Source organism: Podarcis pityusensis, assembly GCF_964106645.2.
Source record: "Podarcis pityusensis genome assembly, chromosome: 10".
Lineage (NCBI taxonomy): Eukaryota > Metazoa > Chordata > Lepidosauria > Squamata > Lacertidae > Podarcis > Podarcis pityusensis.
Window position 1 is genome coordinate 37,666,621 of NC_138035.1, and position 17,606 is coordinate 37,684,226.

General features: G+C 42.3%; 1 protein-coding gene and 1 long non-coding RNA gene across 4 annotated transcripts in view; both read left to right on the forward strand.

Moving 5' to 3' along the window:
* Window positions 1-136: 136 nt before the first annotated feature.
* On the forward strand, window positions 137-5,998 carry LOC308486146 (pinopsin-like). 3 transcript variants are annotated; one of them, XM_081022546.1, is made up of 5 exons: window positions 137-319; window positions 1,263-1,376; window positions 2,111-2,439; window positions 3,361-3,606; window positions 4,794-5,586. In XM_081022546.1, exons 2-5 carry the CDS (start codon window positions 1,268-1,270, stop codon window positions 4,926-4,928), a joined length of 819 nt encoding a protein of 272 aa, XP_080878672.1. In that variant the 5' UTR covers window positions 137-319; window positions 1,263-1,267; the 3' UTR covers window positions 4,929-5,586. The 3 variants fall into 3 exon arrangements, with proteins under 3 accessions (XP_080878672.1, XP_080878671.1, XP_080878670.1); XM_081022545.1 differs by lacking the exon at window positions 137-319 and adding an exon at window positions 5,639-5,998 and having other exon boundaries at window positions 783-1,376; window positions 4,794-4,899; XM_081022544.1 differs by lacking the exon at window positions 137-319 and having other exon boundaries at window positions 784-1,376.
* A 3,398-nt stretch (window positions 5,999-9,396) lies between these two features.
* The window catches only part of LOC308457565, a 146,697-nt gene continuing 138,487 nt past the window's right edge, over window positions 9,397-17,606 (forward strand). Inside the window, exons 1-2 of the long non-coding RNA XR_013976989.1 lie at window positions 9,397-9,479; window positions 17,380-17,544. This is a non-coding gene — a long non-coding RNA (uncharacterized lncRNA). The remainder of the gene's footprint in view (window positions 9,480-17,379; window positions 17,545-17,606) is intronic.

The following is a 17,606-nucleotide window of genomic DNA, read 5'->3' on the forward strand; positions in this document are numbered from 1 at the left end:
AGACCTTGCTAGAAGCTGGGGCTGATGCTGGTACTGCTTCTCTGCTGGTGGTGGCAGGTGGTGGTGGGTGTGGCACCCACAGGGGTGCTGTCTCTTGGGCTTCTGCCACCTGAGGCAGCTTGCTCACACTGCCTCATGGGTCTGTTGGCCCTGCCCTGCTGGTACACTTGCACTGCACCAACCACCCTGCCACCTCACCTCTGTCTTTCAGAGCAAGCAACACTGACCCACCTGCTGGGAAGCTAGTGTAGTAGCTACACCCCGAATACAGGATTTATTCTTTACCATCTTAAAATACATACATTTTACACTTGTGGAGGTTGGCAGGAAGCTATTTTTCTTTATAATGTGACCGGTAATTCAGCTGTTCCCTGCAACAGCAGCAGCAGCAGCAACAACAACAACAAAATGTTGAGAAGCGGTGTTGTCCATTTTCTGCTGCCAAGCATAACATTAAAAAGCTGGTGGATTGTCAAAACAGAGTTTTCCAGCCCGACGTATTCCACAGGGTTGAGTTCAGTTAGATGCTAAGTAATTGTACCACAGCATTGTTTAAAAATCCACAGTATCTTTGGAAGGCAGGAGGGGGAAGAAAACCAGAACAAATTGGTCCTGTCTCTGGTGATCCCCTTTGCTGCCCCCCATCCCATACCCGGGGGTCACAAGCCACCAGTGAAGATGTCTCTGCCCACCCTTCCTCTGTTAGTAATACTCTATTGCATTTTGAAAATTAGTGTAAGGAAGGTTGTCTCTAAACTAATCTGTGGTGTATTTTGTCAACTGGAGACGGCTATTGTTCTGTGCGTAATCTTATTATGATACTTAATTGTTTGTTACTCTTCTTTGTTACTCTTCACCACTCTTTCACGGTGGTAGAAAGAAAAAAAGACAGCTGTTGCTTTCATCCTAGGATTTAACTTCATCAAATGTTTTTTTAAAAAACAAATTGCGTGTATTTCTGCGATTAGAGGATTCCCAATCCATTTAGGAAATGAGTCATAGTTTGCATTAGGTGTTATAATAAAACATGTAGTTCTCTGTGTGTCTAACCACCATGGGGAATGATAGTTTTTTTGCAACTGTGGAGATTACCGTGCATCCTACCATTTTCCCAAGAGCTGGATATGGAGTCTTGGCTTTCCTGATGTTTCTTAATGCTTTATTTTCAATATTTAACAATTTTTTGGTTATTGCTGTAACGCTGAAGAATCCTCAGCTCCGTAACCCCATCAACATATTCATTCTCAATGTCTCCTTTTCAGATCTTATGATGTCCCTCTGTGGCACCACCATTGTTATAGCTACAAACTACCGCGGATATTTCTTCCTGGGAAAGAGGTTCTGCACTTTCCAGGGATTTGCTGTCAATTATTTTGGTAAGCAAAATAGCTAGATATTTCTGCTGCTGCTGCTTATTGCTGTTATAATTAAAATACATTTATATCCTGCCTTTCATGGCAAACCCCCTTAAGAGGGTTTGCACAGATAAATAACAGTACAATTTACAGTTAAAATACCTTTAAACAGACAAGTCGACAGCAATATCAAGTCGACAAAACCAGAATAAACAGCCAAACATTTAGTTCCCTCTTGAATGACAACTGATGTGAGATCTTTGGGTTTTATTATGCTAAATGAAAGAAGGTCATGAAGGTGCTTTGTAGTTAAAAAAAAAGAATAAATGTAAGTTTAAAAAAAAATTCTGGAACATCCTGGCCCAATCCTAGCTTGGAATTCAAATGACTAATTTTGTTGTTGTTTCTAAACCACTACTCAAAGTGTGTATAAGCACACAGACCTTTTTCAGAGTAAGTCCCACTGAAATAAGTATGACAGACATTTGAGTAAACATAGATAGGATTGGGTAGCACAGCCGAAATTTTAAGCTCATTTATTGTGCTATCCTATACTTTTCTACTCGGAATTATGTCTCATTGACTCCCGTGGGATTTACTCCCAGATATGTGTGCATAGGGTTGCAAAAGTACATCCCATTGATTTCGAATTTTTTTGGAATTTCCTATGAAATATGATCAACAGTATTGAAATGTGGAATATTGTGGTTTGATGATTCCTAGCGCTTTTTTTTGCCTTTCTTATTATCTTCCAGGAATTGTTTCTCTTTGGTCCCTGACCATTTTAGCTTACGAAAGATACAATGTGGTCTGCCAGCCTCTGGGAACTCTCCAGATGAGCAAGAAGAGAGGTTACCAGCTCCTTGGTTTCATCTGGGTTTTCTGTCTCTTCTGGGCTGTGGTCCCACTCTTTGGCTGGAGTTCTTATGGACCCGAAGGAGTCCAGACATCATGCTCCATTGGCTGGGAAGATAGATCTTGGAACAACTATAGCTTTCTGATTGTATACTTCTTGTCCTGCTTCTTTATCCCTGTCCTGATCATTGGGTTTTCATATGGCAATGTCATTAGGTCACTGCGTGGGGTAAGTAGTCAACTGTTTCCTCCACCCCATTCCACCTCTGTCCCCGTTTGCTGACCAATGCCACCTCCATACTTTTCTGTCACCAAGCCAATTTATTCTTGGTGTTAATGCATCCACAAGTTTGCAGCCTAAATGAAAGCCCATAGGATTCCTGGCTCTTTTCATATTTGTATCCGGTCAATGTCAGTGTCATCATGTAAAACAGTGCAGACTTTTATAGAGCTTTTTTAAAAACAAAAAAAAAAACTTTCATACAGCTATATAAGCAATGGCCAGATTTTTTTAAATACCAAAAAAAATCCTTTTATGTTTGAGTTCCCATCTGAAGGCACTATAGAGTGACTTGACCAAAGCAGTTTAGGCAATTATGGCCACATTATCTTTGCATTTGAGGTTAAAAATCAAAATCATGTGCATGCACATATACAACTCAAGAGCATAACTCTTTTAAAAAAAGATACACAAGTCTAGGGCTGCAAAATGGTGCCCCGTCTAGAAACTGTCACTCAAAGCAAGTGTTAAATGATGTGAAGATCATATCCCTTTATGCTAAAGCCAATTCTGAAGCCTAGTAGCTTAGTATGTGCTGCTGGTGTTTATTTCAAACTTTTCTGCTTTCTAGAGTTCCTCCAAGAAATTTACAGCATGGAATCAAAATAACAGCAGCATTTAAAAGCTCAATGATGAAATCGTAGTAAGAGCAAAACACAAAAAATTCAAGGACATACATGTAGTTTATCAGAAGAGACGCCCAGACTGCAATAAGAGCAATGGTGATTTGGAAGATATTAGCTTTCATTCATGCACCTTGTAGATGTACAACATGCAGGCTTTGATGTAGACATAGGATTTGCATGAGTCCAAACATAGCTGAATAAATGCCTCTATTGAATGGCTAATGCTGTTGATTTGATTTAACAGCTAAATAAGAAAGTTGAAGAAATGGGAGGAAAAGGGAATCCAGAAGAAGAGTTTCGAGCCGTAATTATGGTGCTTGTGATGGTGGTGGCTTTTTTGGTCTGCTGGCTGCCATACACAGTCTTTGCTCTTACTGTTGTTATTGACCCAGCCCTGAATATTTCCCCTCTGGCTGCAACCATCCCAACATATCTCTCCAAAACAAGCCCAGTATACAACCCAATCATCTACATTTTCTTGAACAAACAGGTATTGCACTGTCTTTTGTATATTTTGTGGGCTAGTTACTTTTATAGTGAATTTCATTTTGTAGATTCAGTTGCAGGCTTCCAACTTCAAATCTACTAGTCGCTGTAGAACCTTTGTTTGGGCAACCCTATTCTCCCCTTCCTGTCCCTCAACAGGATTTTTGAAATTATTTATCTAGGTGAGACCTTATATACATTTGCACAAGCATACTGACTGGGACGCGGGTGGCGCTGTGGGTTAAACCACAGAGCCTAGGACTTGCCGATCAGAAGATCGGCGGTTCGAATCCCCGTGACGGGGTGAGCTCCCGTTGCTCGGTCCCTGCTCCTGCCAACCTAGCAGTTCGGAAACACGTCAAAAGTGCAAGTAGATAAATAGGTACCGCTCTGGCGGAAAGGTAAACAGCGTTTCCGTGTGCTGCTATGGTTCGCCAGAAGCGGCTTAGTCATGCTGGCCACATGACCCTGAAGCTGTACGCTGGCTCCCTCAGCCAATAAAGCAAGATGAGCGCTGCAACCCCAGAGTCGGTCATGACTGGACCTAATGGTCAGGGGTCCCTTTACCTTACTAACTGGGCAAAAGGCAATTTGTACACTTTCACATGCAGAATCCTCTTTTGGGTCTGCTCATGCATCAGGATTTCTGGATCCAGTAGCAGGACTCTTGTGTGTGTGTTGTTTCCCCCACGGCTGGACCATTTCCCCAGATGGTTGGCATTGCCACTGCTGGGTTGACTCTGGGATGACTCCAGTGAAGTCATTGCATGAGCAGAGTGACTTCCGCTCACGCAATAGAACTTCTCCTTCTCCTCTCTCCTGCAATCCCTGCTCTGGGGTGGGGGAACCCCCAAGGTAGATTTGGGAAGGTTATGGGGGGTACACGAGTTGAGCAGAAAGAGAAGTTCCATTGCATGAGGGGAAGTTGTTTGAACCCCACCCAGAGTCAAACAATTAACCCTGGTCAGCCCAGGGCCTTGCAATAATTCTGAAAGAAGCTCATATGCATTGTACTCTGGTGAACAAAAAATGGATAGGAAGACCTTGTTGAAAGACCACAGGATGACATGTACACTGTTTCCAGTTAGCAGAATATAATATAACTTAGAGTTATACCCAAAAGGAACGCTATCTCACTGTGACAGCACAAAAGCACAAGCATATTGATTTTCCTTTGTTTTCGTTTTGCAGTTTCGTGAGTGCGCGGTTGAATTTATAACCTGTGGCCAAGTTGTTCTGGCAAAACCAGATGAAGAGATTTCGACATCCGCAGCTCCAGCTGAACCCAAAACTCCTTGTAAGATCAACCAAGTGACTCCAGTCTGATGTAGTTCTATTGGCTGCATTTTACAACATTTTGTGCACTTTCTCTCCAAGAAAGATAATGAAGCTCCTCTTCAGTGTCTTGTTAGTAAATGATCCATGCCAGAAGATAATAAATGTCCATAGGGCTGCTTATGATGAATGGCTTCACACAGTTTTCACTTGCTAATGTCAGAAAAGTCTTGCTTACACCAAATATTCTCTGAATATGTATAGAACAACAATGAGTTTGCTTGATACACACGAGAAAAGGACTGGGTATCTAAATTGTGAACAATGAACTTTTCCTCCATTGTTGATTAAATGATTAGGCAAAGGAACTATCCTTGCCTACAAACCTTTCATCCGAAGTTTTCTGCCTCTCAGTTTTGTTCTCCTGTTCCAAGTGCCCTCTCCCCCTCTATCCAGCCACCTTTACTGTCAGGTTCAGGAAGCAGAAAGCATGTTATAGTAGCTAGGCAATGTGAAGGTATACAGGGCAACCAACCGCTATTGTCTAGGACCCAGAAGGCAGCTGGAATCCAACAGCTGACAACTCCTAAGTGAGCTGGCAACTGGAGCAAATGTCCCATTCATCTTGTGCACTTGTGGCAGGCATATTGTAGACAACTGGAGAAAGGAAACCTGAATAAATGCCCCAGTGATTGTGGTTTGCTTTCTGTCATTGCCCCTTTGTGCTACTTTTAAAAAATATGGTCATTTTTTTTCTGTAGTATTCCATGATGTTTGAAGGAAAGCAACAGATGGGAGGAGAGTCAAACCTATAAAAGTGATGGTCTTCACGGCATTATCTCATGCAGACTAGCCTTGTGTCAAGTTTGAATACCGGAAGGTTGGTCTTGATACACATTATTACTAAATTATGAAACCATCAGCTATGAATCATGCAATATTTGGCACCAAATGGCACCTACAACAAAATGTTGCAGCATGGTGTGTCCTGCTCAGAATTCTACCCACTTCATGAAACTCCCCCCCCCCCAGTTTCCTGTTCCTGCCCCCCAAGCAGTTGGTTAGCACTCCAGAGCAACTGAGCATGCCAAGACCAACCCCTGGGCAATTGTTTTGCTTCGCTCCCATTAAGGATTCCTTCCACCCCAAAAGGAAGTTTTGATGCTTCTGCAACCCTCTTTAAACCATGCATGGATGTGTAGTTAAATCAAGAGCTTCCATCTGGCAATTTAATATTCGGGTCTGATTCCTGGCCCAAAAGTCAGAGCAACTTGAAAGGTTTGGTCAGCTTTCAGAAAAATGCAACCCCTTGCCGCATACTATCTGTATCAGTCTTTCTTTGGAGCAGAAGAGGTGAATGACTGTATGCTATTAAAAGCTGTAACCAGAGCTTCCTTTTCTACATTTACATTTTATAAAAAATATACTGACGTTCTTTACTCTTCTGCGATTTCTGCAACTTGGAACAGGACACTGAAAGGTAAATTGAACTGGGCTGATCTGGCATAAAGATATATCCGGGGAAAGAGCTTAAATTTAGAGAGTGTTCCCAATATCTCTAATCTGTTGCTTTCACATTATTTTGTATCCATCCACAGGGGATACTTGATAGGAAAGCTTCTCTGCCCAGTGAGCTTGTATAATTGGTTTGCTTATACAAGTAGGACGTGATCCCTGATTAACTAAGTTAAACATCAGCTGTGGACTCTGATAATCTGTTCTTTAATGCAGCCGACAAAGATGTTATAAAAAATGTTCCTGCAACTGGTTGAAGCTCAGTGTATGAACAGAACCAGGCAGCAACGTTTTATAAAAAAATAATTAACTGCAGAGAATTGGATCCAAAACCTACTGTGTAAGAGGAAGGAACACACAGAATACATGTTGACAGTCCCCTCTCTCTGCTTGACCAAAATGGGCTCCAGGTGATGAGGAGATTCTCCAGAGCAACTGGATGATAACAAAACCAAAACTCAACTCCCAGGAAGGTTCTGGAAAAAGCCAAGGCCTAGCCAGCTCTCCAAAATCTTCAGCTGAGAGTGCGCAGATGTCATAAATGTCAGTGACATCAGGAGACCTGCATTTTAAACAACGTTCTCTTTACTTATTGTAGCTGTTCTTATTTTGTCTGTTAATAAAAATTCTAAGAGCACAGTGGACATAATAAGAAAATGGATAAGAAAACAAACCGTAAACAAACCCGAATGATCGTAAAAAAACCCACAAGACCTAAATGGCGTGAAGATCTTAAACGCCAGATAAAATTGATGAGGAAATTATGACTAAAGGACCAGAGAAAAATAGAGGGGTCTTTGACTGGTGCTTGTTTTGTCCGCATCCTCTTCCTCAGAATCTCTGTTGCCTTTGTAGGGAAGAGGATGGGGACAAATCAAGATTAGTTGGCGCTACCTGTCATTGGTTCTGGCACCACCTGCTGTCGGTCTCTTGACTTTCTGACATACCTAATGAGCACCAGCCACCACAACTGAATACCAGATTGGATTTGAACTGTTACAGACACAAACTGAGAAGCAAAGAAAATGGTTCAGCAGCCTTATCTGAGCTGAAGTAAAGAGTATCCGTATTGCATGCTTATGTCCTTGTTTGTTTGGTAGGTGGTGGTCTGGCTCACCACAGACCCAGAAGCAGTCTTCCTGCACAGATAAGCATACCTGATTTTTTAAAGTGTCATCCAGTTTGGCATGCTAGCAAATAAAAAAAATGCTGAATTACCAAATTATTTAAGTGGCAATAGGAGAAAGCGGAAATTCAAAAACACTGCCATCATTCAAAACATTGTTGCTCTTCAGCATACAGCTGAGAGTTTTCAACTTCAATTAAACAGAAATCTGGGAGAAGATTTGTATTTCCTAAACTGGGAACGGTATTGCTTTTTAAAGCAAAATGTCAAAGATCATGTTCAACAGGATTTCAAATATGAAGCTTCATGAAGATTTCCAATCCTTCCACCTTGACAAAAAAATGGTGAGTGCTATCAGACAGAGCAGAACAAGTTTATCTAGAAAATAAATGGTAGGATTTTGGTTACTTGGAGTATTGAAGGGAAGATTGCAGGCTGGTGGAAAAGGATAGGCCAAGCTTCCTTTCCAACCCAGGTCTTCACCTGGGATAGAGCCATTAACATGACAAATCATGTCCTCCCTAAAAGGTGTTGCAGTGAGACCTGGAGAACGAACTCCTGTGTTGTGGGTGGGTGAGACTGGACAGCCACAACACCTGATTGGTAGGTTCCTCGATGTTGGGTTCATCTGGCCAATGGGGCGCAGTCCAAATGGATCGAGGGACCTATATATACCCATGCACGTGACCCAGAGCTTCCTCTTTCGGCTCATGCATTCAGAACACCTGACCACCTCTCCCTACTTTTAGGTCATTTGCGAATGACCTTGCTATGTTGTGTGTCCTCTGTTGTTGGGACAGAGGCACGGCAGGAATTTTCCCCACTTGGCTGATTGGCTGCTGCCATTTGGGTTTCGCCTGCCGCATAGCAAATTGTCACAACTTGTAAGGTTGCGGATATGCACTGGTTCAGGTGATAGGGATGGGAGAATGGTCTCGCCATCCCTATGTGAAGGGTATTCCGTTAAAGGAATCCAGGGACTCAACTGGTTTGGTCAAACCCTGAGAGGCGGTTGTGCCCATGCCTGAGTCTAGGGGGGCATCTGGGTGGTGAACATAGTCTGTTCCCAGCTGTTCGCCTTCCCAGGGGTTCACCCTTGACTGACCTATGCTGGTGCCCTGGGTCAGCACTGTCTGCAAGGGTGCAGGGAGCTAGTCGAACCAGAGCATATGCATCCACTCACCTTCTGTAATCAATAAAGTTGTGGCCTGAATTCTGCCAAAAACCAAAACTAAAATTTGAGTCAAGTGTGACTTTATTTAGGGGGAAGGTCTCTGGGTCTGAACACCCAAAAGGGGTTGATGGCATACCTGAGAACCTGGACCTGGGCAGACAGAGGATGTGTCAGGTGTGCGTGCAGGAGCCAAGCCCTGTGACCAATAGGACTTTGCAGGACTGGGGCCTTCCTAAGTTTATTCTGAAGAGGTGAGGCCATTTGGTAACTCACAGCACCTGGTGGCAAGAGCCAGGAAGGGATATAAGGTCAGCATTTCCCTTTGGCTCTTTTCCACAGCAACACGTTCCCTGCCTTGCTGTGTTTGGCTCCTTGGCTCCTTGCTTCTTGATCCTCGGACCCCTGACTTCGTGACTCCTTGCTTCTTGATCCTCAGACTCTTGGCTTCCTGACTCCTGGCTTCTGGACCCCCATTCCTGCTCCCACCCCGCCATCTTGCCCCCAGTCCTGATGTCCCCTGCCGGGACTTCAATCGCCCATGAACTGGACCGTGACAGGTTGCCATGGTGATGGGGTGTGGGTTCCAAGGAAAAGAGAGAGCAAGGTGTGCTGGGAAGAAGGAGGGGGAAAAGAAAGATTGGGATCCATCATAGGCAGGTTGTCTGAAGGCTGTCTGGGAGAGATGCCTTTGACTCCAGGGCTGCATCGCTGTGGGGGACAAGCCCCTCTTGAAATGACTATGTTGTAAGATCTGGACTCCCTCCATGCAGGCTGAAGGTGCAAACAGGTAAATAAACCACATTACTTAAAGCCATGTTTCAGTTCCCCAAAGGAACTGAGCACCACACACACACCAGAATCTTGCTACCACTCGGCAGAGTGGGGGTGGCACCCAACTTTTGTTACAATATTTATAAATCAATAAATAGGGTACAATTCAGCCAATTTTAAGTCCCATTGAATTGAATAAAAAAACTTACACTGTTAACAGATGGATCTGAAGTCTCATTAATAAAGGCTGCAAAATTCCCATTTTTAATAACATCTTAAAGGATACAGGTAAACAAAGATTGATAAAGATATTCCTTCACTTCATCCCCCCCACAGTGTGTGTGTGTGTGTGTGTGTGTGTGTGTGTGTGTGTAAAATACAAAGCGCACACACAATACTGAAATGTATGTCGTCATCCATCCCAAGCAGCAGATGGCACATAGGACTGCAAAGGCTCCTTTCTGAGAGGTGATATTTAAAATTGGCAAGCATATGGATCAGCTTCATAGCAACAAAAGAGTGCTACAAGAACATTAGCAGTGTGCCTCCATGCATGAAACCTGACATTTCTTGTGTTTGCAAATACGAGTGGGTTTTGCTTTGACACTGACGTTGTGTCATGTTATTGGGTTCATTCATTTCCTGAAAACCCAGGAAATGGGTTATGCAGGCAGAAATTTACTTTTCTTTTGAAATAATGGTAGTTTCTGATTAAAATGATAGCTAACCATCTGTAAATAATTGCTTTTCTTCTGCAGAACATGTAAAGTGAGAATTAATTGTGTTGGTGCTTTATGAACCTGTAGAAATACGCTTTTCCAGCTCAAACATTGATTTCATTCATTCACACAGATGCGCTTTCAAACAAACAGTCATATTTCTTTTGTTAAGTACCCTTTCTCATGCTTTGTGAGGTATTATTAAATTGTCCAAGGTCAAAAGATGCAATTTCAATATACGCTTTCTTTAAAAGACTCTGAACAGGATCATTATACACCAAACCTAGACTTTCTTCAGAAGCAAAATTTAAAATCATACCAAAAAACTGAGCAGCTATTGGCTTCTTGAGCCTGTCTAATGGTGTGTTCATGTGTCATAGCGAGCCATATGCTAGAGTTAGTGTGCATGAGTGAAATTGCACCTGCTGTTCTCCTACTGGCTCATTCTGAGAGGAAACAAGCCATGATCCCTAGTTTAGAGTTGTGTCTGAACCAGGCATTGTGGTGTGTTTCATCCACAACAAAGCATGATCTGTAGTCCAGGTTTGTCTTTAGTTTCTGGACTGCACAGCTTGTAGGGGGAAAGGTTGCAGCAGGAGAACCTACCCTTGGTTACACACATTCATTAGACTGTGAGAACAATCCCTGTGTGCCTAAGGCCGGGCACACGGAAGCCATTTATGTATGATAGGGAGCTCTGCAAAACAGCAGGATCCTCAGCTGTGCAGACAAGCCTATGTGTATAGAGTTTGTAGGGACTGTTAGTGCAATCTTTTGGGAGGATGTTACTTGAGGTCAGGGCCTGCTCCTGTGATTCTGTCTGGTGTCTTGAACTGTCTCGCCAGAGGGTGCATGCTCTGGTTATCTCCCGCTTGGACCACTGCAATGCACTCTATGTGGGCTACCTTGGAAGGTGACGTGGAAACTACAACTAATCCAGAATGCAGCAGCTAGAATGGTGCCTGGGAGTTGCCGTCGAGACCATATAACACCAGTTCTGAAAGACCTACAATGGCTCCCAGTATGTTTCCGAGCACAATTCAAAGTGTTGGTACTGACCTTTAAAGCCCTAAACGGCCTCGACCCAGTATAGCTGAAGGAGCGTCTCCACCCCCATCATTCAGCCTGGACACCGAGGTCCAGTGCCAAGGGCCTTCTGGTGGTTCCCTCACTGTGAAAAGTGAGGTTAGAGGGAACCAGGCAGAGGGCCTTCTCGGTGGTGGTGCCGCCCTCCCTGTGGAACGCCCTACCATCAGATGTCAAGGAAATAAACAACTATCTGACTTTTAGAAGACATCCGAAGGCAGCCCTGTTTAGGGAGGTTTTCAATGTTTGATGTTTTATTGCTTTAATAATAATAATAATAATAATAATCTGTTGGGAGCGGCCCAGAGTGGCTGGGGAAACCCAGCCAGATGGGCGGGGTATAAATGTTGTTGTTATTGTTGAACTGATTGTCTGAAAATTGACCACAAGTTTACTGTCTGCAATGTATAACTCCACCTGTTCTATGTATGGAATGACAAGGGATCATATTTCAGGTATTGGTATGAGTGTGTGCACATGTGTAGAGTCATTTCACTCTCTCTCTGTGTGTAGGCAAGGGCTTCTGAGGAAAGACTGAAGACCCACTCTTATATTCGACATTAAGCAAGAGAGAGGGAGCGTTTCTTAGTTTTATTCCATAAGAATATCTGGAAGTCTTGTTAGAAATTGAGACGTCATCTTCCTCAATGGCACTTCATTCTCTCACAAACAGACAATTCACCGGAAACATGTGCCAACATTTTTTTAATGCTTTCCAAACCCCCCCACAGCCAACGAGAGAGAGGAGATGTAGTAGCGCAAGAAAAGGCTGTCAAACTGGAGGTCACATGATAAGAGGGAGAGTCAAGGGAAAGGTATTCAGTATATCTGTGGGTACCAAATAGTGATGCATTGAATTATTGTTCTGGAGAAACAAATGAAGGCCAAATTTGATGGAACATTAAACATGTTGCTCTCTTGTTGTTTTTAAAATAGGAGCTCTGGAGGGGTATGTGCAAATGTGGATTAGAATCATAGTGTCATGAGAGGGTTGAAAACCAGGCCCCCTCAAGGTACTGTTTGCTCACAAAAAGGCCATTTGCTGCAATTAAATCATTTTTTTGAGGGGGTGGGATTTTCCAAGGAAAAGTTATAGAGGGCCCACTCTTTCCATGATTGATCCTAGTCAGGGCAATTAAATAAAACAAAGAACTATCAAATAGCCTATGGTGTGTTTATGATAATCTCAGCTGTGCTGTTACATTTCATCCAGTATCTCTTTTCCTCTGTTATTACGAATTGTCACAGTCTCCCTTAAGACGTGACACGACTAACCTCATTACTAACATATTTTGATGCTTCAGATTGTCGAGGCATTATTGTTATGAAATTATTTTAAGGTTTGTATTGCTACTGGAATGTACATTGATAGAATTTGGCAGGTAACCTCAACAACCTGCTCTTTTAATTAATTGCATGTTCTGGCTGAGTGCAGATGATATTTTTTTCAGAGCGTTGAAGGCATCATTAGTCATGAACATCCATGTTCCTTTTTCATGGCCTCAGAGTGGTGTCTGTTTGGAGAGACTCTGTAGGTTTTTGTTGTCTTGTAACTAAAACAAATCATCTTAAAACAATGATGCTTGTCATAAATGTAAATATTATGTAAGGGCCATCATATCTAAAGACCACCAGATGGCAGCACAGCATCTTTCAAAGCCTTGGTCGGTCCCTCTTCCATGCCGCTTTTCTGATAGGTGTGTTTTCAAAGACTGCAAAATGCATTTAATACATTGATGCCTTGTGTGGTATCCCACTAGACCTGTGTTTGCACAGCAGTTTATTCAATTTCTCTAACTGTTAATTGCTGTATTATATTTAAGTTTTCACATGACACCAAAGCCACTTTTGGATAACTAATGTTCTATAGTACATGTATAGAGTTCATTTCCATGTTACAGTGGTACCTCAGGTTACAGACACTTCAGGTTACAGACTCCGCTAACCCAGCAATAGTACCGCGGGTTAAGAACTTTACCTCAGGATGAGAACAGAAATCGCACGGTGGTGGCGTGGCAGCAGTGGGAGACCCCATTAGCTAAAGTGGTACCTCAGGTTAAGAACAGTTTCAGGTTAAGAACGGACCTCCAGAATGAATTAAGTTCTTAACCCGAGGTACCACTGTCTTTGACAACAGAAAAATAATAATTCGAATCTCCCCTAACCCAGAAAATCATGGGAGTAAACAGTCCAGCTCAAAGCATAAGCCTGGGGAGGGGTGTCAGCTGACTCCAGAAATGTGTGTGTGTTTAATGCCCCTCTGGAGTTTCTGTAAATTTGTGTTTTGTCAATAAAGTATTAAACTACCGGCTGTTTGTTGGTTGGGTGTGCTCAAGACACATGCATTGCTTGGGTATGTTCTTGCTAAAGCAACCATGTAGATGTGGCAAGGGCAACTTGGCAGATATCCATTTAGGCCACATTCACAGCGTACATTTAAAGCACTACAATATCGCTTTGAAGAGTGATACTTTCCCCAAAGAATTATGGGAGCTGAGGTTTGTTAAGGGTGTTAAGAGTTGTTAGGAGACCCCTATTTTCCTCACAGGGCTACAATTCCCAGAGTTCCCTGTGAAGAATTATAGATCTGTGAGGGAATCTACACTGATAATTATAGCTCTGTGAGGAAAGAATGGGGTTTCCTAACAACTCTTTAACAAACGACAGCTCCCAGAATTCTTTGGGGGAAGCCATGACTGTTTTTGGTGGCATCATAGTGCTTTAAATGTATGGTGCGAATGGGGCCTCCGACTATGCTTTTTCCCAATCCCACAGCCTGGCATAGTTATTTCTAGGGTGCAGGTTGGCAGTAGGACTTAGAATGACTAAATGCTGGAAGATGGTTTATGGTTCTCCAAGGCGACCCATGCAGTGATGACACTAGGGATGGTCTCCAGTGTTAAAAATAGCTTTCTTTCCTTTGCTTGCCTTATTCCCACATGGGGGGTCCTGGTGATTATAGGTATATAAAATGATTGCATATCCTATCCTAGTTCCTTCACAATAAACACACAATTACTGTAGGACTATAAGAGAAATAAGGTAGTTATAAACATTTAACTGCTCATTATCTGGTAATTACCAAGAATACAAGAGTTCTGATTACAAATCTTCAAAGGTTTCAAAGCCTTGTTTACTTTTGCTCTTGCAACCACATGCTAGTTTCGGGAGATTAGTAGCAGAGTTAGATGCCATGAGTGCAGTTTGACTGACTTAAGATGCTTAGCTTCTCAGAACAGAACCGTAGTAACTCAAGGCCTCTTGCAGATAATGTAAACAACGTCAACAACTTTATCATGTATGCTAACCATAACCTTTTGTAAGTAAAGGGCTTGTCAAACTTTTGAAGTAACAGAAAGCAGGCTTTAAAGTCAATGGCTCTTTTATATACTGCTCTATGCCTCCAAGAGGGTAATAAAGTTTTCTGTGGTGTGTGTGTGTTGGGGGTTTGATTGAAACAACCTAAGCTCTATGGATTGCGTGAATGCACTGCGGTACAAGCAGTAACTTGCCGACCAACTGCAGTCTTAATTACACGTCTTGGTGAGCGGAGAAGAGCATGCCAGTTCTTGGATCCAAAGCTCATTAACTGGCAGAGTGTTTGGCTGGGGACTTGTAACTTTAAATGCATACCAACACACTCACACCTTCTTCCACAAGAGCGAGGAAGATTGCCATGGTGAGAATCTGTTGGCACAAAGTGGGGCCCTCTTTGTGTGAGAGGTGGAGGGGGCATAAATGGACTCCCCCAAATAAATAGTTGTACTAGTGGGAGACAGCACTTTTGCTCTCTTTCACCCTGTTGAGCACTCTGCCCCCAAAATTAGCTCAGGGGAAGGTCAGAAGAAACCCCAGAATGACACATGAGGGAAGAAGAGGGGATATCAGGCATGAAGTATTGCTCTCACTAATGGAAACTTAGAATTCCACTCCATGTGCTTTAAATGTGTGGGGTGTAATTCAATTAAGTTTTACTTACAGCAGACCGACCTGAATTAACAAAGTTAGGTCCATTAAGTTCAACAGGCCTACTCTGAGTAAATTTTTGCTGACTACAACACATGGGGTAGATGGGAAGGTAAAAAGTGTGGCATCTACTTGCTACACTGCAACTCCCTTCATTAGGTTTCATTCTCCCTCCCAATCCATGAATAATTGCCACTTTATTTTCAATGTCTATTCTTGATTGAAACGTCTCAGAATGTTCTGAAAAACCCATAGCCCATCACTTCTTTGCATACTATGGAAAAGCTTCCAAGTGTACATTCATTTAAAAGTTTAAACAGTCATGTGTTTTTCAGTGGTGCCCCCCTATTTTTTCTTAGTATAATGCTCAAAGCATACGGAAATAGATATTTAAGGAACTCAGATGCTTTTGTCATTATGCACAACATTTTGTCCAGAAATGAAATTCATCCATAGTTGTTGTTTTTTTGGGTGTGTGAAAATGCAGAATAGTAAAAAATAAAAAAATAAAAAATAAATCACAAGTAAATTCCATTTTAAAATAAATCTCACATTAACTGCTCTTTTCCAGTCTCTGTTCTAAAGTGACTCCAAAGCCAAATTGTGCCCAGTATGGGGTGGGTGTTGGGGATGCATACCTGATTGAAATCCTTCTCATGTTAATGCCTCAACAAACTCAGTATAATTGCGGGGGGGGGGGGGGAGGAGGGAAGATGGCACTTCCTGTATTAATTGGATGCTGTTAGCTTTGCTGCCTTACAGGGTACTGGAGGTTTTGTTCCAATGTGACATATGGAATAAGGAAGAAAGTTTTTTCCGGCATATTTTAATGAAAAGCTCCATATGAGATTATAAACCACACGAGGAGTGGAGGCCTGGTCAGATTCTAGTGCCAAACAATTCTTTTGTTTGACAGTGGATGTCATCCAAAAGCTGCCTGAGGCAGGAAGGCAATCTACTTATCAACCAGTGGGTGGGAAGAAGCTTTCTAGGCCACAGAACTCTCTTCGTCTCTCATTGTAGCACATCCATATTACTACTAACCATTATCATTTATTTATTAGCTATTCGGTTTTTCTTATGTTTAGTCCCACGTTTCTTGCTTCATGGAACCGAAGGCAGGAGACGTGTAGTTTTCAGAACTTGCGAAGTCCATGTTATAAAGGAACTAATTCCAGGCCAAGTTTGTCCCTTTACAAAACCAAACCAGTTTGTTTCACTTTTGGTCCTCGGTTCAATTCAAGTTCATTCAAATGATCCTTTGGCACATTTTCCCCCAGCACTGAAAATGTTACAAGCTGCTGTGCTGAAGCATAAAATACACTTAAGAAGACTAAGTAAACACACATGCAGTGGAATGTGAATCATTTAATTTATTTACTCCTACAGTCATAATCTTTAAGCTTAAAGAGTGAAATAGTCTTTCTTAAACACATGTATGAGAAAGACCTTGAAGATGAACGAGAAATTGTTCAAGGTTCTAGCCCCAAATGAAATTAATTCACATTCAGTTCACTCGGCAATTATGGGAACCATTTTCAGGTGCTGTTTGGAGATTTTTAAAAATCTCATTTAGTGAATGTAGTTAAACTGAACTAGTTCCTTCCAAGCTCTGGTGGTTTCTAAGCAGTCACTCTTCCAGGTGATGACCAGACCTAGTCCTGCTTATATCTTCAGCAAGCTGGTGGCCTCATGCACTTCCAGATATTTTCCTTAATAAATATTTTTAAAGCGCCAAGAATGTTTCAAGGGCTGTACACATATTAAAATATAAGACTTGCTTTGTCGGTGATCTTGGTGGCACTTGAGATTTGCAGTTCTTTCTAGCTGCTTATTATGGGCTCACAACACAATCTAACTTGAGGAAACTTGGCCATTGCAAAGCTATAAAAAGCCTCCCTCTTTCCCTCCAGATATGAATGTGAATAATTAAGGTGAAGCTTATGTAGTAGAAGCAAAGCATGAGAGAATAACTGGATATGTTTGTGTTTCCATATGCAACCACCAAAAACAAGCAAAATAATCATAAATAGAAAGAAGCTAAATTCTAGAATCAAACTTCAACTATGACTTAGAATGCATCATACTGTCTAAAGAAATGGTGCGGAATATTCAACCAGTCTATTTCTTTATCTCCCTCTTCAGATGAATATTGTCTCTCAAAGTGGCTCACATCAGTGAAAAAAACAGAACTAGCCTGCCTCTTCCCTCAGGCTTACAAAGGAAAAGCAACACAACAAGGCAGGCAAGGGAAGGGAAGAGGAGCAAAAGCAAAAGGTGGATCAAGGAGATCTGTTTGACAAGGAGGTGGTGAGTCACACAGTTGCATTTAATGCTGGCCTGATGTATGTGGCTCATGTTTTTGTGTGGGG